The sequence below is a fragment of the Didymosphaeria variabile genome (genome assembly GCF_027946475.1).
Source record: "Didymosphaeria variabile strain IMI 356815 chromosome Unknown scaffold_7, whole genome shotgun sequence".
NCBI classification, from domain to species: Eukaryota; Fungi; Ascomycota; class Dothideomycetes; order Pleosporales; family Didymosphaeriaceae; genus Didymosphaeria; species Didymosphaeria variabile.
In genome coordinates, this window is record NW_026611626.1 from 768,737 (window position 1) to 790,128 (window position 21,392).

The window sequence follows — 21,392 nt, forward strand, 5'->3', positions numbered from 1 at the left end:
CCATCTACGCCGTCGCATTCGCACTCGGCGTACTCGTCGGCGGTAACGGCACGAACGCCTCCGTATGCGTCGCCTTAGCACTCCCATTCGTCGCATAATCCCCCGTCACAGCCATACTCCCGTCGGGAATCACCAAGCCCTCCAGCACCCTCTTGAAAATCTCCAAACTGGCTTCAGGCTGATAGTAAGGAATCTCGTGACCAGCCTCGTATATCCTCGTAAACGAAAAGTTCCCGTATTCCCTCGTCTCACCGTGCTCCACGCCGTTAACGACGAACGGCGTGTAGCCCGCGGCGCGGAAGGATTCAGAGTGCGTGTAGTTGACGGCCAGCGAGATGGCTTCGCCGCCGAACCAGTTGCAGATGTAATCCGCGTCGCCGTAGATGAGCGCGACGCGGACGCCGTACTCGAGGATCTCTTCTAGGTCGTCGATAAGCGGGTACACGAAATCGCCCGTAGTTTGGAATCCGTAAGACACGTTCCGCGAACTGGCGCTCGTGTAGTTGATGTTCACGCCCAGGGCCTCCTGCGTGCTCGCCAGGTTCAAGAAATCTATGAAGTAATCCGGCGGCGTGGGATCGTCGTATGGATGGCGGATGTCGTACACGCCGCGGCCGCCGTAGGCGTAGTACGGTTCTTCGACCATGGATCTGCAGAGGTCGGTTGCCATTGAGCAGTAGACGTACGTGTCGTCGCTGCTGGCGTCCTCTCTGAGTGCTTCCTTGCATTGTTGGATTTGGTCTCTGCATCCGTCAGGAATGTAATATGCGGTCTTCATGAAGTTGTAGATGGTGTCGTTGATGGATTTGATGCCGTAGGTGTTGTTTACAGCGAACTCGGGGTAGTACGGCGCCTGGATTTCTTCATCGATGATGCCGTTGATTATACCGAGGGTGTCCATTGACAGCTCGACACCCTGCATTGAACCGTTCTTGATGGCTTCATTCTGCTGGTAGAAGTAATTGTAGAACCCAGGGCCGTAGTGTCCGCCGTAGCTTTCGGTCCAGAGGTTGAAGGTGAAGTTTTGAATGTCGGGGTCGAGCTGGGGCGAGAGATCCAGGAAGGCTTGCAGAATGTGCCATGCACCCACGGCTGCAGCGTGGGTTGTGTTGGCTTTGTCTGGGTCGACTAGAGAATAGCGGCCATCTGCATCCGTTCGAGTGGTCTCGTAGGAAAACCCGACGCCGACTGGTTGGGATAGATAGAGCATATTGGATTCCTCGTTCCAGGAGTACGGATTAAGCTGTGTCTTCAAATCCTCCGTGACATTGCAAGGGCCATGTTCTGCACTTGATTAGCTTCTTTTCAGCCCTCACAGCCAACCGACGTACCCTGCAAAAGTCCAATCAAACTATCCGAACCCGGCCCACCATTTAGCCACAAAGTCAGTGGCTTTTCACTTGGATTCGTCCTGGCTTCGAAAAACCAAAAGAACATGTTTGTCGTCTCATCTAGACTGATATACCCTGCGTAATCATCTACCCCCGGCGTAGTCTCGCAAATCCCGCCATCTTTGCCAGGCTGCTTGAACCGGATCTGTGCGCCCTGCGGCGACGTGATAGTCCTCACTCCTGTAGGGTCCACAGGGACGCCACGTTCCTCGAGCGTGGGCTTACGGGCCGCACCGAAGGACGCGCATGCCAGCGCTAGTACTGTTGAGAGCCGTGTCATGGTGGGAGGCGGGATGACACTAGGGTGCGGTGGGAGGAGAGGAGGAAGAATGCGAGGGCTTGGGGCGAGGAGGATTTATAGATGCAGCGAGTGGCTAAGACATCTTGTCTCAATCCAGAACTACGTCAAAAGGATATTTGCTGCCGTTCTCCCCGCCCGTGGCAGTGCCATCTACCTGGAGCAATGGGTGTGGGGAAGATACGAAACCCGAATAGGCATCTCCATCTAACTCTAGAATGATCATTGGCTCGTGGAGGACCCGGTTATCAGCGTTTCCGCATGCCTCGTTGATCGCTTCGGAAGGACGTTATTGTCGGGTGCGCAAGTTGCACGTAGCTCAAGTGCACGTTCTTGTTCTTGGGAGGCTCCATCACACCAAGGATCTAGTCGGACGGCTGAAGTCGTGGAAAATGCTTACAGTCAATCACCTCTATCACTTTGCAATCACACCGCTTGCACTCTTCGAACAAAGCGTCGCAATGCCGAGGACTGGGGTGGACGTTGATGATGGCATTGGCGCAGGGTTTGCTCACGCTAGAGACGGCACTGCTTTTGCCCGAATAGGCAGCTGCGAATACCTCCTCAATCTTGTCGTCTTCAAGCAGAGTTGCGCCGTAGCTTATCGCTCCTACTGAAAAAGCTTGTGTTTGTGTCGTACACGTCATGGCCTTGCATCTCTTTCACACTATCAGGGTGTTCGACAAGGATTGTATTATTAATACGACCTGTACGATGGTACTGCAGACGCTACATGACGATTTCGTGATCAACAGCATGGCATGCAAGAACTTTTGTGTAGCACCTCCCTATCCTTCCAATCCTATCCTACCCGTAATTCCAGCGCCATGCAATGCAGTTTTCATACAACACCTCGTCGCATCCGACACCATTTTTTGTGTAACAAAAGGTCAAAAATAAAGGGTATATATGTAAATGCTTCCACAAAACACCAAGAACCCCTGAAGTATGCCGATTTTTATTGCGCAACATCATGCGAGCCGCTCGTAATGCTGCTTCGATTTGTGCCCTCGCTTATGTAGGTGGCGACGCTGGTGCGCTTAAACTGGCCGGCGAGGTTATTCTCTCGCGATGGTGGACTTGAGAGGCCTTGTTGAAGCTGTTGGTTGTTGGGCGACGATGGCGACGTAATGGCATGCGCGTCAGAGGCGCCGTATCGTTCACGCAAACGCTGAATCTCGCGGAGGCGATTGCGCCACGAGGAGACGGACTCGCCGCCGTCTTTTATGAACCAAACGGCCGAGAAGACGCAAGCATTGATAGCGATGAGGCGGCAGTAAGCGGCAAGATGCTTTCCTGCCAGGATTTTGGTTTCAGCTGCCGGCGAAATATTTGGGAAGCCAGGCTTGGTCATGACCTGTACCTTGTAATATCGATCTTTGCCCTCGGGATCTGAATCGAGGCGGCGGTCTACAAAGGATGCTCGAGACTCGGGAGAAATGACGATGTGAACGTAATTGAATGCCGAAGGGAAGGTATCAAAATTGTACGGGAGCCCAGAATCGTTGTAGATGATGTTGACGAAGTCATTGCCAATGTGTCGTTTCTTGTTGGGATAGGTCATCTCGTCGTTGCGGTCTGTGGGCATCATGGTCGTAATATGGAAGACAAGCTCGATGCACCGATCACGCCAACAGTAGGTAAATTCGCCGTCTTGGTCATTTCGGGTATCGAGGCCGCCGGTGTTGAACTTTGCGCCCTTCAGACGACACAAGGTACCTAGGTCGCTGAGGAAAGACGTGTAAGCCGGCGGTCCAATGTCGTTCATGAAAATGTCGCGTTCGTCTGTCTGGCCATCGCCAATGTAGATGACGCCAACTTTGTAGCTGTCAATAGCCGAGATCCTATCAAAGGTAGCGATCGCGCGACGGATCATGTCATCGTCTGGCAAAACAATGGGTGGATCGTTGCCAGAATTCAGGGCGGCATAGAAAGTTTGGAAGATGTCATCTGGGAGAATGCCGATGTAGGAAGAGCTGTCGAAAGCTTCCGCAGCAAGGCCGACAGTCAGGGGAATTTGGTGGCGTGGAGGTGGGGCCAGCAGGGGGCGCACGGAGAGGCAGCGGGTGGCACACTATACTATGTTAGTATATATTCGTGCAGCAGTGAACGAGGTACTTACGGGTCTTCTGTTAATGATCTGGGAGACTCCTGTTCTCGCAGCCGTCTCTATGGTGACTAAGCTGTGTCCGACAATCCAAGACTTTTTCCACACCTCCCCATCGCCCGGCTTGGCGAAGCTGTCTTCTGCTACTGTCTCGTCACGATCTGAATAGCATACTAAGTTCATCATGTCCACGATGACCTGGCCCTGCTCCTCTAACTCCGTTTGTCGACCCATGCCGTCTGTGAATCGAAGACTTCGTGCTATCCAAGGCATCAATTTCGGGCGATCCTCCATCTTTAGACCCATAAACCAGAATGCAATAACATGGTAAGCCAGAGAATATAGGTATTGCGGTAGGTCATCCTCCACGGGCTTCGTTTGCTTCGCGGCAGCATCGGGAGACGACGTGATTTCCCGAGAAGGTCCACTATGACGCAAGGACCGGTGGTTGTTGTGTAGAGCGGCAGAGGTAGCGGCTCGCTCGCGTTGATCTCGGATATGCTGCAAGTACCTAAAGCTGACCCCAAAAACCATTTTGAACTCGTCTTCCCTGAAATTCTTGTACAATTCAGGCATGCGTGCCAAGGAAGTGAGGAGATCCAAAATGTGAATGGCCGTCGCAGGCTTCGTGACTATCTGCGACACCTTCTGGACGACTATATCCAAGGATTTGCTGACAGAAAGTGGCAGCTCGAGGCAGCAGACCGACAACGCATGGATGCACCATTTCGGTGTTCTATCCCAGTTCGTTATCCCGTGAATGAACACTTTGACCAGGTCGTCTTCTTCGCTCTTCTCGAAATAGTCGTGATAGCTGATCAATACCGTGAGGATATGGAACAAACACACGGCCACATCCGCTTTCTTCAGGAGAGTGTGAGGTGGAGGTTCCTGAAAAGATGAATTGCGTATCTGCTCACAGATGACGTTCCGAAGCATCTTCAACTGAGGTATGCAGCTTCGTACAAGTGACTGATTGGATAATTGAGGTCCCAGATGCACAAGAACATAGCTGTAGACCTCCCAGTCCGGTGACTTTTGTAACAAGGAGATGGCAAGTTCGAGCCACAAGGTGATCTCCATATCCAAGATGTCGTCTTTGAGTGGGTAGAATTCAGGATTGATATGAGAGAAAACGACTCGGCTAACGTCAGAGGATGGCTCTTCCGGGAGGCCTTTGGGCCCCGGATACATCCAAAGAGGTGGTACAGGCTTCGATACACGTCCAGCGGCGTTGGAGTAGCGAGTAACGGACTTGTGGGTGGAAGGAAGTGGGCTACCCGAAACCCTTCGCTGCTCGCGGAATGGTGATGCATCATCATGTCGAGTCTGACCGGAATGGCTCTCCGTTGCAGAGGTCGTGGCTGTTTCTGCCGTCCTGCAAAGAACTGCTGCCAAGCTTTTGCCTTCCGAGGACGGATTGATGTACAGCGCATGAGTGGAATCTGCCCGTAAACGGCAGAGCAGGCGCAGGACAGTGAGGCGAGCATCACTCTCGTATCCGTCGGTGCCCGCGATATGGCGCAAGGTCTCGTACAGAAGCCGCGTCTTACGGGGGAAGTGCTGTACGCTCCGAATGAATAGGCGCACGAAGCCCGTGGCGATGACATTGCATAAAGTGCCCAATGCTCTGTCGCTCTCCAGCTGAAAGGAGGCAGACAGAGCGTGTGCGATACTGTCTGAAGAATTGTGCAGCACCGCAGTCCGCTGAATGCGTCTCTTCAGGAGCTCGACTATGTCTGGGAAATGGTCCCAGGAGGCTCGATCGGCGACGTCGACAGCAAAATCAACTAATTCATTTAGAACGGCAACATCCTCCTCATTATCGATGTTGTTCAGTAGAAGCGTCCCGCATTGAAGAACGAGGTCGCTTGGACACAAGACCTGGACGGTGTTGTAGGTCTCCCGCAATGCTTTTATGGCCAGGATACGAAGTGACCGTGGTCTGCTACTGTCTTTGATGATTCCAGATACCATGCTGCGAGAAGCTTCAAGCCACTTCCCATTCGAAGGGTGTAGATAACGTTCGTCAACGTAATACTGGATCACGTTCTCGGCCGTGGAATCGCTAAGGCGGTGCGCCAAACGCATAAAGAGATCCATGACAGCGTCTTTCTGCACGAAGTCGAGATCTCCGCTTATGCCGTCTAATTTGCTTAAAATCTTGAATACGCGGTCTTCAGAATGACGAGACATTGTTTCCACCCGGGGATCAGGAGCGGCCAAGTCGAGATTCGAAATTACATCGGCAGCCTCATCGCCATTGGACACAACGGAACCAGCTCCGTTGGTTACAGTGTTGCGAGAAACCGAACCACTCCTAGGAGTTTCATCGTCCAGTGTCTTCTCTGATTGACCTCGCAGACGCTGATCACCTCGCTCGGCGCACGTAAGGATGATGTCGAGCAACTCGGTCCAATCGACCTCGGAGAGCAGCAGATCTTTCAACGAAGTATCCGATAGCACGGCGTCTATGAGATCCAGCACATACTCTTCCTGGGACTTATGAGGATTTTGCATAGAGGCTTTCAACGCAGGGAATAACAATGACATAGGAACAATAGGGAGGCCATTGCGTCCATTCTCGAGAAGAAGCTGCTGTAGGACCTGAATTGTTCCTCTGTATGCGCTAGAGTCACGGTTCTTGCGAACGGGACCATCGTTCAACGTGCGCAAGAGGGCATTTACGGCGACTTGCCCAACGTGGGATTTGAAGAGGTTGCTGAGTGTATTCCAGGTCTGCTTGTGAAGATCGTCTAGTTGGCGGTGGACGGCGCAAAGAACTTCGAGCAACGGGCGTAAGGAGCGACTCGGGATGTGAACATAGGTGATGACAGTGTCGAATAAGCGAATGGCATTTTCGATGTCTGGTAGGCGACTGGTTTCTTGACATATGGATACGACCTTATTCAGCAAATGTTCCAAATCATCGTCGCTGAACACTTTAGAATTGAACTTGCAGATATCAATAGTGTACTGAAACAGCTGCGCCAGATTCTCCAGCTCTTGGACCGGTTCCCCACTCTTCTTGTTGCCGCTGGACTTCCGTGACGCTTTGTATGCATCAACGCTTTGCTTGTAGACGGCATCAAACGAAGCCAGAACGAAATGGGTCACCGATGACTCGCAGGCTTCAACATGACGACCGCCCTTGGTAAGAGCAGCAATGATATCAAGACGCTTGTCGAAGCTGCGGTCGGTCTTGCGCAGGCAAGCGGCGTCGAAAAGAACGTTGCGTTCGAGGGCATTAAGCTTAGGCAGGCCGACGCAGTGTCTGAGGAGCCTGTACCCGGACTCCGCCACATCATCTGGCTGCTCTGGGAGAAGCATATCGCTGGCGCGGGACCACAGATCAAGCACGTTCTCGATGATGTACTCCTCCATGATCTTGCAGATCTTATCCACTGCCACCGCCCGCTCCGCGAATGGATGAGCCCTATCCAATTGTTCGACGAGGCCATCTAGCTCGGGAGGGCCTCCCAACACCGGCCGCGCATGTTTGGGGACAATTTGCTCGCTTATCCGTTTGAGGGAGCCATCAGCGGAGGTAGATGGACTAGCTAAGGTCTCGGCGAGCGACGACGAACGAGCGGGGGTGTAGGTGGTCGACGAGGCCGAGGGTGGCGGTGTTGGGCTCTTCAGACGGCCGCTCGTCAGAGAGCGGAAGGCACCGAAGAGCGCGGCGGAGGAGGAGCGACGGTCTGGCGTGCGCGGGACATCGTCGGCCGGCGGAGACATAGGTCTCGCTGTTGTGTAGGCGAGGGTTTAGGCAGCCGTCCACCGGGGTTCTCGAGCAGCTGTCTGTGGCAACTGTGGAAATGTGACGTTTGCAAGCCGGAGTCACTCATCGAAGCGGGTGTGTTGCGGCGGGCAGGCGGGGCTGTACAGCCGTGGGCGGCGGGAGAGGGGGCGATAAGAGTGGTGATTCAGACGGCGGGAGCGCGGAGGATCAGACATGGTGGGTGCTCATTTTTACGGGCGTGGCGGAAGAGGAGAATGGGGGGCGTGGGAGGAGAAAGAGCGGCCTGGGTCATGGGGACGGGACGGCAGCGGCGATGGCGTTCTGCGACCGAAAATCATGAAATCTGGGGAAGCTGCACGCGCCGCCCCGTGATCCGCGCGCTTACAGCTGCCGCCCGCCGCGCTGTTTTGCTGCACGCCCCAAGCAAACAAGCCCGAATTATCACCACCTCGTCCCCCCGCCTCTTCCCTCCACCACATACCTTTCCGGGTGCGCCGCTCTCACCATGGCCACCGACATTCCAACGCTGTCCAAGCTGCTCGAGGCCAGCTTAGACCCCCGCCAGAACAAGCAAGGTAAGTTTGATGATACCCCGCCGTTGCTTGAGTTACAGCGATTTCATACAATCTTGGGGGCGCTCGCGACTGCAGAAGAGCCTCGTTTGCTGGTGATTTGAATAGCCTGCGTAACGGCAGGGTGTATAGAACAAATGTCCAGGCACGGCGCTGTCGTTCGTTTGTCCGCCTTTGTGTTGTACAATTTGTGGCGCAACCATGCCACGGCACTCAAAAATTCACGAACCCTACTAACCTGACCAGCCGAGGCTGCTATCCAACAGGAACAGATCAAGCCAGGCTTCTCGCTCAGCCTCCTCCAGATCGTGGCCGGCGAATCGTTCCCGCCTACCGTCCGGCTCGCGAGCGCTCTATACTTCAAGAACCACATCAAGCGGCATTGGGTTGACGAGAATGGCGCACACCAACTCCCGGCAGGCGAGGTCGATTCCATCAAGCGCGAGCTGATCGGTCTGATGGTCAGCGTGCCGCCAAATCTACAGGCTCAGCTCGGCGAGGCCATTAGTGCCATTGCAGACAGCGATTTCTACGAGCGGTGGGACACATTGGTCGCCGACCTAGTCTCGCGGTTAACGACCGACAACACGACGGTCAACATCGGTGTTTTGCGCGTGGCCCACTCCATCTTCAAGCGATGGCGGCCGCTCTTCCGTTCCGATGCCCTCTTCACCGAAATCAACCACGTCCTGACCCAGTTCTGCGAGCCGTTTTTGAAGCAACTCGAATACGTCGACGCCATAATTACGAACTCGCAAAGCAACCCCGAGGCCCTGAAGGGCGCCTTCACCGAGCTCGATCTGATCGTCAAGCTCTTCTACGACCTCTCTTGTCAGGACCTGCCTCCTGTCTTTGAGGACAACATCGCCGGAATCTCATCGCTCTGGCACAAATATCTCGTGTACGACAACGTTGCGCTACACACGGATAGCGACGACGAGTCCGGGGTTTTGGAGTACACAAGGGCGGGCATATTCGAAGTATTGATGCTCTACGTGCAAAAGTACGAGGATGTTTTTGGCGCGCAACTACCTCAGTTCGTCCAATCGACATGGCAATTCCTCAGTTCCGTGGGTCTAGAGACCAAGTACGACATCTTGGTCAGCAAAGCGCTGCAGTTCCTCACGAGCGTTGCATCCACCCAGCATGCCGAGTCCTTCAACAACCAGGAAGTTCTCGTCCAGATCATGGAACACATCATCCTACCCAACCTAACTCTGCGGGAATCGGATGTAGAACTCTTCGAAGATGAGCCGATCGAGTTTATCCGGAGAGATCTCGAGGGCTCAGATAACGACACAAGACGGCGGGCAGCGACCAATTTCCTACGTACTCTAATGCAGCGCTACCAGGACCTGGTTACCAGCACGGCGCAGAATTACATTACCCGCTACCTCCAAGAATATGCGAAGGATCCTCAGGAGAATTGGAAACACAAGGACACCGCTGTGTACCTGTTCTCCGCTATCGCTGCCCTGGGAACCGTGACGGCTGGAAAGGGTGTCGTGAGTGTCAACCCCAACGTTGACGTCCTGAGCTTTTTCCAGAACAACATCGCATCTGACTTGGAGGGAGAAAGTGTCAGTCTGATCCTGAAGGTAGACTCCGTGAAGTTCTTGTACAACTTCCGCAACCAACTTTCGCCCGATTTGTGGCGTGCTGCTTTCCCTCTGCTTGTGAACCATTTAGGAAACTCCAACTATGTGGTGCACACATATGCCGCCATTGCCGTAGAGCGTGCCCTATACCTGACCGATGAGAACACCAAAGCTTCGGTCATTCCGAAAGACCAGGTGGTTGGGTCATCAAAGGAACTACTTTCGCATCTGTTCAAGCTCATTACCAAGGATTCGGCGCCCGAAAAGATTCAAGAGAACGAGTTCCTCATGAAATGCGTGATGCGCGTCCTGATCTTTATCCGGGATGGTGTGCTACCTATTGACGAGCTGGTGCTGACCTACTTCGTCAACATCCTCAAGATCATACGGCACAACCCCAGCAACCCCCGTTTCCAGTACTTCCTATTTGAGGCCCTCGGTGCCTTGATTCGTTTCGCAGCACCCGCGCACAGCCAGCTGTTCGAAACCACGCTCGCCGACCCTTTCCAAGCCATCTTGGCAGACAATGTCGAGGAGTTCGCACCGTACGTCTTTCAGCTTCTGGCCGCGTTGCTGGAAACGAATCCTTCTGGTGCCCTCTCTGCCTACTACCAAAGCCTCTCCCAAGTCATCATACAGCCCAGCGTCTGGGAAGCACGAGGCAATGTCCCAGCATTGGTCCGTTTGCTCACTGCGATCATATCGCGAGACGCGCAAACTATCGTCGCCAACAATCAGCTGGAACCGATACTCGGCATCTTCCAGAAGCTTGTCTCCTCAAAGGCCAACGAGACGTATGCATTTGAACTCATGGAGACGATTGTCGCTGTCATTCCTGTCTCAGCTCTCCAACAATACTACCCGACCATCATTCAGCTTATGATCACCCGTCTATCGAGCATGAGGACGGAGAACTTCGCGCAGCGTTTCATCGCCTTCTACCACTTCATCTCCGCTCGGGAAGGAATGGGCGCTGACTTTTTCATCGCCATCAGTGATCAAGTCCAGCATGAGTAAGTTCTACGATCGTAGTTGATGTAACTCTCACTAACTTTAAACAGTGTCTTCAAGGGCATATACCTCTCCATCATTCTTCCTGAGACTCAAAAGCTGACCCGCCCGATCGATCGAAAGACCGCTGTGGTCTCCTTCACTAAGACCCTCACAGACTCACAGGCCTTCGTAGAACGTTATCCCAAGGGCTGGAACTTGACCACTCAGCGACTCATCGAGCTGCTGGTTAACCCGCCAAAGGTGAACAAAGGCGACGATCTCATCGCAGACGCAGACGTCGATGAACTGGGTTTTGGTGTCGGGTTCACTCCGCTCAACACATGCAAGAAGCCGCTCAAGGATCCATTCCCAGAGATCACGGACGTAAAGACGTGGGTTGGACAGTTCTTGAAGGACGCGAACACGAGGCACAACGGCAAGATCGTAACCTTCGTTCAGGAGAGACTTGACCCTGCGACAAGGCAGGCGTTGGCGGAATACATACAGTAGGCGAAGTAATGTGGGCGTTCTTGGTAGACTTGGAAGAACGTGCAGGATGATATGATACCAGTTGCGCGGCGATGGACATGAAGGAAATGGTCAACTAGGTAAGCCACCTTCTTTGTGTATACCCCCGCCCCAACCCCAAAATACACATTAAGACTTCCCCCAAATGTGTGCATGGCTGCTCCGTATGTCGTTTAATGCGTCGTGATCCGCCCTGCCGCGCCACAAACGCCACGCCAGCCTAACTGGCTTCATTTTCACGCTTTGAGCCCTCTAGTCCATTCAAGCATCCACAACCTCATAGCTCACCTTGCTGATCCCCTTCTGCCGCTTGATATTCCGCACGACTACGCGTCCCAAATCCTTCAGCGTCTTAACATGCGTCCCGCCACACGGGTAGCTCCCCAGCCCACCGATATCAACAACGCGGACTTCTTCGCCTGCTTCCACAGCCGCGCCATCCAGACCGCTAATACACTTTTGACTCGCATCCTCCCCGCTCCAGAAATGAATCGCAACCCCTAGATCCTGGCCCACCAGCTCATCAACCTTCTCCTGAATCCTCGCTTTTGCATCGCCAGGAATGAGACCTATGTTCTCCACGAACGCGGCGCCAGGGTAGTGACTCGCCTTTCCGTCTTTCAAGTCTTTGGGCAGCCCAGCTTCGCCCGCCCGCGAGAGGAGGTGGATTGCTAGCCCGAGGACGTGGCCCCCGGTGTGTAGGCGGCTGTGCAGCACGCGCGTGGGCACGTCGATGTCTTGCCGGACTTCTAGGCCGACTTCTTGCTCTGTGAAGGTGGGTTCCTCTGGATCGAACGCCCCGAGGTGCAGGATTGCGGGGTCGACCTTGCGCACTTGGTGTACGGTGAATTTTGGATCGTTTCCATCGGGCGTGGGTTTCGTGAGGGTTATTGTGCCGACGTCTGAGGGTTGGCCGCCGCCTTGGGCGTGGAAGATTGTGGAGGGGGTGGTGAGGATGTAGGGTTTTTTCGATGGGGGTGGCTTGAAGAGGGGTTGGGTTGTGGAGGGGAGGGAGGAGAGGGGGCGATGGATGAAAGGGTTGTGGTGTGCGTGTGGAGGTGGCCTTCGCGGTGATAGAGGGGTCCTGTCTTCTGGTCGGTCATGGTTGAATTGGGCCTTAGTTCAGAGTTTGGTCGAGAAGTCGTGGGAAGTGAATTGGTGAATCGAGATGATATTGGTCGTGTGCCGCGGAGGTGGTAATGTCTGAGATTTTGTAGAACTTGAAGACGTGTCCGCATGTGCTGGATATATGATTGATTCCTTTGATTGATCCCTATGACTGTCGCTCAAGTAGAGGAAGGGCGCACATGGAAGTTTCGAGATACGTGACTTTGCGCTTAAGGTTTTGTAGACATGCGCCCTAGATGTCGCGATACATCATCCTCACTAGCCCGAACTAGGAAGGTGCACCAATAACCTAATGCAGGGACCGATCTCGCTTCAACGATGAATGTTCACGCAGATGAAGCGTCTAAAATGATAGAGTGGGGGTTGGCAAAGACGAAGGGGTTTTGTAACGTGGTGTATGCTTCATAATTGAAAGTTTTGGTGAAACGTGAAAGCTTGACGGCGGTCAAGTTGGAAAGCGGCTGTATTTTACTCTGATACGTTTTCATTATTCGAAGATATACAAGTTTAGATCATGTCGTACTACAGAACCATCCAAAAGTATGGGGAGCTTCTCGTGTTGCAGACTGGTTCGTACACAGGCCATTAACACTCAGCATATTCGATCCTCAAGCAGTGACCCAGGCCTTGCGAATCACTTACAACCAGTCATTATCCGGGAACAATGACTCGCGCGTCCCTGCCCTGATCGCACGAAACGGTGTATCCTTTAGCTCTTCCCCGGTCCAATTCATGTGCACATCAAACTTCTTTGGCCGTATTACCTGCCGTAGCGGTGCGAGTAATTTCTCCTCGCAGCCCGAATCTCGAAAGCCATCGAAGTACATAAGCCTGACTCTGAGCCACTTCAGGCTGGGCATTTCCGATATGATATGCCACGTGCCTTCCCATGTCGCCTCGTCGTGAGGTGGGTATAGCGCGGGTCTGGAAATAAGGAGAGCCTGAGCGAGCGGGTCGTAGATGGGCCATGATATGCACCATTCAATATCCACTTTCTGGACGAGGGACCAACGTTGGGGGAGGATGGTGGAGGAGAAGTAGCGGAGGCAGTCGAGGTCCGAGAAGGCAAAGGTATTGGTAGTATAGAGGAATTTTATTGCTTCGGAATAGCTGGGAGATTGTCAGTTGGGCTAAGTTCATATAGAGTGGGTAGGAATTACATCTGTCGACAGGTCAGTAGTAATGGGAGGATATTGCCGTCCGTGGCAGGTGGTTCATCCGCGGGTTCGGCCAGTGGTGACCATATATTGTCAGCGCTGAAGAACTCATATTGTTTCGGACAATCGGTAATATCAGAAGCTTCGCAGCGACGGTGGCCTAGTTTGTATTTCTTCAGCACCATATGCATTACGGAGTCGCCAATTGCAGCGCGGTAGATCATCTGCCGGAGTTCAAGCGGAAGCTGCATCAGTCGCGATGTCGACTGGTCGCGAACCACGCCGCGAGGGGCTTGTGGCTTCACGTCATCCTCAGCATCGTTCGGATGGCTTCTTAGGGTCAGAGCGCGCTCTGGAGGCCGAATGGGCAGCGGACGCGGCGCCATAACCTGCCGTTTCTCGAAACGACGCTTGTCCCCGGATTCGCCGTGTGGTCGTAGGCGACGCGGACAGCAACAGGAGGCTAGAACAATCCAGCAACACAGAACCGGCGCACAAGCTACCCCGAGAGCGATTGTGGTGAGCTTAGTCCGGCGATTGGACATGATCAATGGTAAGGGAATGGTAAGGGAAGAAAGAAGAGGAAGATACGAGTCAAGAAAAGCAATTCATTGTGACAATCACCAAGGTTATCCACTGTGTAATCAGCGGCGGTACGGTGTAGCAAGGCGCGACAAAAAGAGGAAGGACGAAAAGATGACAAGTGAGACACGTACTTGGCCTACAGTACGCGTCGGAGAGATGCAGAACGGGTACGTCAGAGGAGGCTGAGGCGGTGGCAGAATCCACTTGCGGCCATCCCGCATTCGTGCAGTTCCCCTCCGAAGATTCGACGTCCGTCTTTAGAGAAAAGAGACGAGCATAGTGAAAACACGATGGCGAGACCAAGATCAGAATACCCTTCAGTGATACAGCGTCCACGGAACGCAAGACGCCGCCGATCCAGCACGCTTTGCTTATCTCGCTAAGGTCGCGGGCATCGTTCAACCTCGGAACTTTGTACCCCTCCGCATCGCAACTGGGGAGTCGCCGGTACAGACAGCAGCGCTAACACGATGGATTGTGGGAACTAACAACTCACAAAACGTGAGCTTGTCCGTCATGCTGCTTTAATGGAACCTTTCACAGTTCGGAACCACACATACGAGCCACAATGACCTCCGTCCCTCGAGAGCACATCGAAGACTTCACCGCACACGAATGGTGCAATCAATTGCTCTCTGACCCAACCATCACCCACATTTCGAAGCGACACATACCGGATAAGCGCAAAGGTGTCTCCAATACCTTATTCACACGCACCCTATTCTCAGACAACGCTATCCGCGCGTTTTTGACCCTGTATCGGCCTGGCAAAGGCCACTCGCGCGAGGTCGACGAGACCATCATCTTTACCGGAAGTGCGCCGATACACGATGTGCCCCATGGCGACAAATATGAAATGGAGCTGAAGCGTCAGCAGGCAAGAGAGGACATAGCACATGATCCTACCGATCAAGAGACGGCGGAACTCATCATTCTGGTTTCAATAGGCAGCGATATAGACGGCGGAGTACGTCGTCTGCATGGCGGGGTCACTGCTTCGTTGCTCGACCAGGCTATGGGCACGCTGCTCTCGTATTACTACGAGAATACGAGCGCGACGTCTGAGCTGAACGTCAAGTACAAACAGGCGGTAACTACACCGTGTATACTGAAGATTAGCGCGAAATTAGTGAGAGAGAAAGGGCGGTGGGTTGAGACTATGGGTACTGTGGAGGACGGACATGGCACGATCTTTGCAGAAGGCTGGGGTGCTTTTGTGCTGGGCAAAGTTGGCGCTGCGAAGATGTAGACGTGGTAAGGTTATGTCGTTGAAAGGCTTATAGCAGTTCAAATACTAGAATTTTGATCCCAACGCTTGGAGCTTCCTCTAACGTTGCTTGCCTTTCACAAGCACCTCAATCTTCTCAGGTATATGCCAATCACTGCTCCTCGACGCTCTGCTGCCGCTCGCCGCTTTCGCGATCCGAGCACTAGTTCGGCTCTCCCTGCTACTCTTGAGGGTTACACCGGGGTCAGTAGACTAAGGGGGTAACTCAGGTCCTCGTATCCAGTCTTCTGCTCGTCATGCCAAATCGCCTACCCTGGGACAGGCCACTCCTCCAGAAACCTATCTTTTCTCTGCCTCTGAGCATTCAACTCGGCATCCAGCGTCTGTTCCATACTTTAGCTCAGCAACTACCTCTCCGCAGGGATAACCCACCAAGTGATTAACGCAAACACGGTGGTTATAGCCATCATAACCCGGGCATAGTTGAGCGTCTCGGCAGACACAGGAAAAATATATGGCGCGTATAGCACCGCCACGACCCATGCATCTCAAAATATCACGATCACTTGGAACGGCTTGCTCAGGCGTAGCGATATCTACTTGCTTAGAAAGTCAAACGCCACCAAACCGCGACTACCACAACCACGAACACGAGCAGTGGGAGGAAAAAGACGAAGTTGATGTGATATGATGACGGGAAATAGCCATGTGGAGGCTGCGGTGCGGGTTCGTCCGGTGGTGGCATGTTCGCTGTGCATGTCAGAGGAATCATCGAACAATTCATGGTTGAATTCTGAGGTTGTTGAACGATGTATGGTGGAGGAGGGAGAAAGTTCTCCTCGTCGGTAGCGTGTCTGTAAAGCATAGCAGGTGCGGTAAATGAGATGAGCAGGTGCTGTAAAAGAGATGAGGATTTTATGTAGGTGCAAACAGTTGTTGAGGGATGTACCATGATTCAAAACGGCCTGTTGACCATAGCTCAGACGGTACTTACTTCCTCACCTATCTGGTATCTCCACGACGCAGAGGTATATCCCAATCCCATAGTGTAAGACCCTTATAGGTGGTTGACGAGTGATGCGGATGGCATGAGCGAGGACCATCTTCGCGCCCGCTTTTACATACCCTTCTGTCTGGGAGCACAGTAAGAGTTTCCCATTCCGGTATACCTCAGAAATCCATGGCAATCAACATGTTCTAGCTTCCCTTTTCTGGAGCTGTACGTATCAATCCCTCAGACTGTTCAAACTTTCCGCTTGGAACCTCGTGAACCTCCACAAGCTTCTGGCGCTCAGGCTGTGCAGCAGGGTCGGGACCCAGTGCCCCCGCTTGAGCGAAGTGGGTTGCTGCCGTTCCAGTAGGAAAACTGAAATTTGTCCATCGTAGGCGCTGAGCTGGAGAAGATACTAGTGATAATGAGGTCTGCAAAGTGCATGCTGTAGGTGGAACAGAGACCCGTCCCATCTATCAGGAACTCCTGGCACACTGTGACATCGAACTGCTGCCAGTACGTTTGGGTGCTTCGATTCGTGCTCTTGGCATTATATCTTTTTATGCAACCGCGCAATGGTTTCATTTCACTACGAGTAAGGCTCTTGCGCTATACGACGCTAGCATACGGAAGCTTCTATGCTAGCCGTTGAAGCTATGACGAAGGTGTAGAGAGGGTTGTAGTAAGGAGCTCTGTAGATTCGGGCAAGCTGCTCATGAATGATTAGACCAGGATCCAACTGGGCTGTGACACGAATTAGAGTTATTTGCTTTGGAGAACGGTTGTTATAAGACGAAACACGTTGGTGGTCGAGTAGAAAGGCGCTCGCTTCTGCGGGCTCTCCCAAACGCTCGTGAAATTGGCAGCCGCAGCCCAAGCTTCCGACTTCCATCGAGCGACACCCCGCGAACCACGACAACCAACCAGCCGCGTCGACAAGGCGCGCAAGCCTCACTGTACCCAAACACCACCCACCAACATGTCGAACTACCTCAACAACCTCCTCACGACTACTACCTCTAAGTACAACACGCTGCGGCGTCAGCTCCTCTCCGACGAAGCAGACGGCGACACCGAAGACGACTCGCACATTGCCCGCGTGCTGCGCGCCTACTACACAGAGAAAGGCAGGCCGTTCCCGCAATGGCTGCCCCCCGACCCAAAGGCTCCGCAGGCCGCGCCCGCGCAGATGGTCTCTTCGGCAGGCCGTGGTTACGGCCAGATGGGACAGCAACAGCAGATGATGGGCCGTGGAGGAGGCCTCGGTGATCTGTGGGACTCGCCTTCGCAAGCTGCCCCGCAGCAGCAGGAGCCAATGTCGCTACGTCGGGCTCAGGGACGAGGCGGTGGTGGGCTGAGAGGAAACAATCTATCGCCGGAGCCGCAAGTGCAGGGCAGACCGCTGCCCAGTCAACGAGCTGGAAGCCACCAGAGCAACTTGTCATTCCGCAGCGAGCAGTCGCCCTCGCAGGCGGGCGGTTCAGGGACTTCGGCACAGGACAGACTCAAGGCGCGGTTGTGGGGATCGGGCAAGTCCCAGAGCGCATCGTCTTCGCAGAACCCCAGTCCCTCAACATCGCCAGCGCCTCCAGGCGGCATGCGCAGTCCATACGACCGTCCTCAACAGGGTGGAGGGCGCGCTCCATATCCTGACGATCGCGGCAGCGGAGGCTACTCAGGTGGAGGGAGGCAGCAAAACAACTATAACGTGTCGGCCAACTCGCCGTGGGCTGGCGGCAATGATGATCCCTATGGGCCGTCCTACAACAGTGCGCCACCGCAGCAGCCTGAGAGGAGACGCGTTGGCCTGCCGAACGGGCCACGCATGCGTTGAGCGTTTCTTGTCATTCAGCATCGGCGCATCTTGGATTCTTTCGGCGCATCTGGACTGGGTATGGCATTGGTTTTAAAGGGTACGGCTGTACGGCGAAACGGTGGCATATAGAGGGGTCTGGGAGTTTCTGGTGCATGGTTGAGCAGGAGTGTTTGTAGGGCTCAAACAATACATATGCAGTTGAAGTTCGAAGGATCCCGTGAACACGCAGGCACCTGGGCACATGCGCGGTGATGATTCGACGCGTGGTGTTGGCTCAAGCTGCCACCTGCCCCGCCACAGCGGGACGTCATCAGGCGCTTGAGGAATGGCCATCTTACACAGCTACTCCGCAACAACTCCACCGAGGCGCAGCTCCCTATAGCCTCGCCCAAAGATACCCTTAACAATAAATCTATATTCAACCCACCTCAGCTCCTTGCCTCTTGAAAACCTGTAGAAGATCACACGTTTTTTGTAGCCGCCGTGCCCCGCATGGCTTCTCCAACCTCCACGCATAGCCCGCACTCGCCCTCAGCATCCTTCTATGACCTGAGCGACGATGAGGAGGGCGAGTACAATACTATTAGGCACACTGAGAGCGGAAGGGGAGTGAAGCTGCTATACACTAAGAGCAAGGTGCGTTTGCTACATGGCTCTCCGACGGGTGGCGTCACGACTAACGACCCACTCAACAGGTCTACATACATCCAACACCCTCCGCAAAAGACAACATCCCAGGCTTCATAGCGCTTGTACAGCAGAAGTCTCCGACCAAAGATACAGATGCCCGCCCAAGCACGTCCTCGTCCAAGAGCGAACATGCATCCTCCTTGTTGCTCGCCTGGCTGCCCGAAACGTCCCTCGGCGACGCATACGACACCTACGTAAAAGTCGATCTATCCGACACCTCTTCTCCCCCGAGACAGACATACCTCGTCCCTCCGCCGCCTACCACCACCTCGCACGGCTCGTCGATCGGCGCATACGCCTTCGCTGTTCCGGTCAGCGAGATCTACTCACTACTAGTGCGCCCTCCAAGCATCGGATGGTGGTTTGGCAGTGTGGTAGTCAACACGCGGGCAGGCGACAGCTTTCCGGCGCTGTTCTTCCACGATAGCGAATGTCAATCTACCATCATGCAGCGGAAGAAGCTCGCAAAAGAGAGCTTCGACCCATTTGGCGACGGCGGGGGCATGTTCTGGGGCGGCGACGAGGTTCTACGATGGCTGAAGAGATATGTTAACGTGGAACGGTCTGGAGCTGATAATAGTATATACCTCATCGAGCCTACAGAAGAGGACAGGCGAGCAGTCGGCCGGAATGCGCCTGGTTCACCCAAGGCAAAGAAGGATGAAGGCAAACAAGGCGACGCATCATCTTCGAAAGACCAAGGCAAGAGAGACGGCGGCATGGACCCTGTTACAAAGGCGTTGAAGGAGGCGAGGTGGAACTTTCTGGAGAAGCTGAGCCAAGTCACGACTTTCACACGGAGGACAGCACAGGCCGTTGCAGAGAATAAGAATCTCCCGCCGCAAGTGCGAAGACTCATTCAGAATCCCGAAGTACAGACCTTGCAAGACGAGTTCGATAGCGCCCGTCTGTATCTGGCAAGGTGGGCAATGGGAATCGCGGAGCAAAGCGAGCGCGATCGAAACCAAAGAATATGGACTGCCAAGGACGTCCTGGCAATGGAAGAGAGCGACGTCGGGGACTTCGAGATTTTAGACATGGATCGTATGTCAATGGCAGATCGGAGGAAACCCGTCACTCTGGAAGAGTGGAAGGGATTCTTTGATAGGCACGGACGGCTGCAAATCACTCCCGACGAAGTTAAGGAGCGCATCTTCCATGGCGGCCTACATCCTGACGATGGCGTTCGCAAAGAAGCGTGGCTGTTCCTCCTAGGGGTATACGACTGGAATAGCTCAGAAGAAGAGCGACGTGCGAACCTCAACAGTCAACGAGACGAATACATTCGCCTCAAAGGCGCGTGGTGGGAGAAGATGGTCGATGGACATGGTTCTCTAGAGGCTGAAGAATGGTGGAAGGAGCAGAAGAACAGGATAGGTTCGTACCCTGATCATTCCCTCGCATAGCACTTCTGGCTGACTTGTCCCATTCTATGGGGTCCGTACTATAGAGAAGGATGTACACCGAACAGATCGTACAATTCCAATCTTTATGGGCGAGGACATCCCACATCCAGACCCTGACTCACCGTTCGCGGACGTCGGCACGAATGTTCACTTGGAGCAGATGAAGGACATGCTTCTCACCTATAATGAGTACAACAAAGACTTGGGCTATGTTCAAGGCATGAGTGACCTCCTGGCACCCATATACGCAGTAATGCAGGACGATGCCATCGCATTTTGGGGCTTTGTGGGGTTCATGGAGCGCATGGTAAGTTCGACCTACAATTCTTGAGCTTTTAGCTCATACTGACGGTCGACAGGAGCGCAACTTCCTTCGCGATCAATCCGGTATGCGCAAGCAACTAATGACACTTGACCACCTGGTGCAGCTCATGGACCCCAAGCTCTACCTGCACCTCCAATCTGCCGACTCTACCAACTTCTTTTTCTTCTTCCGGATGCTTCTTGTGTGGTACAAGCGAGAATTCGAATGGGCAGACGTTCTACGACTCTGGGAAGGGCTCTGGACCGACTACCTTAGCAGCAACTTCCACATCTTTATCGCTCTCGCGATACTCGAAAAGCATCGCGATGTTATTATGGCTCACCTCAAGCATTTTGATGAGGTCCTAAAATATGGTAAGCCAATCCGTATACTTCTGGATTTCCAGCATGTGTATGCGTAGTGGTAGATTGTTGACACCTTGCTAGTGAACGAACTATCCGGCACCATGGATCTTGAGTCCACTCTGGTTCGCGCTGAGTCGCTGTACCGAAGGTTCCAGCGAACAGTAGAGACCATCGATAAGAAAGGCAACTTCCCTTCGGCACCAGGGGCGCGGCAGCGAAAACCTATCGAAGGATCACCGGGTCCATCAGACTCGAATGCAAAGGCATCTACGTCTGCTACTGACAGTGGCAAGCAACCAGTCGGCGATGAAGATGCCCGGGTGATCAGCACTGAATTAAGGACACTACTCAGCCGTAAAGTCGAAAAGCTCGACAAAGAGGATATAGTGAAGCATGGTGGGGGTGTTGGCTCGTAGGATTCTTGCACACGTTTGCTATAGCATATTCTCCTTCTTGCACACAAGGCTCAGTTTCACTTCGCATGATTTGGGTA

The 21,392-nt window shown here is 53.7% G+C and overlaps 8 protein-coding genes across 8 annotated transcripts; 4 read left to right on the forward strand and 4 right to left on the reverse strand.

The window, feature by feature from the left end:
- Nucleotides 1-4: 4 nt before the first annotated feature.
- Nucleotides 5-1,671, reverse strand: N0V89_009386 (uncharacterized protein; the record flags this gene model as incomplete). Its single annotated transcript, XM_056218137.1, has 2 exons — nucleotides 5-1,284; nucleotides 1,332-1,671. The coding sequence occupies 2 exons, from the start codon at nucleotides 1,669-1,671 to the stop codon at nucleotides 5-7; spliced, it is 1,620 nt and encodes a 539-aa protein (XP_056067402.1).
- A 976-nt stretch (nucleotides 1,672-2,647) lies between these two features.
- TSC2 (Tuberous sclerosis 2-like protein) lies at nucleotides 2,648-7,534 on the reverse strand (the record flags this gene model as incomplete). The annotated part of the gene is made up of 2 exons (XM_056218138.1): nucleotides 2,648-3,763; nucleotides 3,812-7,534. The coding sequence occupies 2 exons, from the start codon at nucleotides 7,532-7,534 to the stop codon at nucleotides 2,648-2,650; spliced, it is 4,839 nt and encodes a 1,612-aa protein (XP_056067403.1).
- Nucleotides 7,535-8,043: 509 nt separating this feature from the next.
- On the forward strand, nucleotides 8,044-11,211 carry CSE1 (importin-alpha export receptor; the record flags this gene model as incomplete). Its single annotated transcript, XM_056218139.1, has 3 exons — nucleotides 8,044-8,113; nucleotides 8,357-10,721; nucleotides 10,770-11,211. The coding sequence occupies 3 exons, from the start codon at nucleotides 8,044-8,046 to the stop codon at nucleotides 11,209-11,211; spliced, it is 2,877 nt and encodes a 958-aa protein (XP_056067404.1).
- Nucleotides 11,212-11,490: 279 nt separating this feature from the next.
- On the reverse strand, nucleotides 11,491-12,845 carry N0V89_009389 (uncharacterized protein; the record flags this gene model as incomplete). The annotated part of the gene is made up of 2 exons (XM_056218140.1): nucleotides 11,491-12,292; nucleotides 12,688-12,845. 2 exons carry the CDS (start codon nucleotides 12,843-12,845, stop codon nucleotides 11,491-11,493), a joined length of 960 nt encoding a protein of 319 aa, XP_056067405.1.
- A 150-nt stretch (nucleotides 12,846-12,995) lies between these two features.
- N0V89_009390 (uncharacterized protein) lies at nucleotides 12,996-13,900 on the reverse strand (the record flags this gene model as incomplete). The annotated part of the gene is made up of 2 exons (XM_056218141.1): nucleotides 12,996-13,467; nucleotides 13,518-13,900. 2 exons carry the CDS (start codon nucleotides 13,898-13,900, stop codon nucleotides 12,996-12,998), a joined length of 855 nt encoding a protein of 284 aa, XP_056067406.1.
- A 767-nt stretch (nucleotides 13,901-14,667) lies between these two features.
- Nucleotides 14,668-15,348, forward strand: N0V89_009391 (uncharacterized protein; the record flags this gene model as incomplete). The annotated part of the gene is made up of 1 exon (XM_056218142.1): nucleotides 14,668-15,348. One exon carries the CDS (start codon nucleotides 14,668-14,670, stop codon nucleotides 15,346-15,348), a length of 681 nt encoding a protein of 226 aa, XP_056067407.1.
- Nucleotides 15,349-17,297: 1,949 nt separating this feature from the next.
- N0V89_009392 (uncharacterized protein) lies at nucleotides 17,298-18,152 on the forward strand (the record flags this gene model as incomplete). The annotated part of the gene is made up of 1 exon (XM_056218143.1): nucleotides 17,298-18,152. The coding sequence occupies one exon, from the start codon at nucleotides 17,298-17,300 to the stop codon at nucleotides 18,150-18,152; it is 855 nt and encodes a 284-aa protein (XP_056067408.1).
- Nucleotides 18,153-18,626: 474 nt separating this feature from the next.
- Nucleotides 18,627-21,315, forward strand: GYP7 (GTPase activating protein; the record flags this gene model as incomplete). The annotated part of the gene is made up of 5 exons (XM_056218144.1): nucleotides 18,627-18,770; nucleotides 18,830-20,201; nucleotides 20,275-20,537; nucleotides 20,590-20,908; nucleotides 20,981-21,315. The coding sequence occupies 5 exons, from the start codon at nucleotides 18,627-18,629 to the stop codon at nucleotides 21,313-21,315; spliced, it is 2,433 nt and encodes an 810-aa protein (XP_056067409.1).
- Nucleotides 21,316-21,392: the final 77 nt, after the last annotated feature.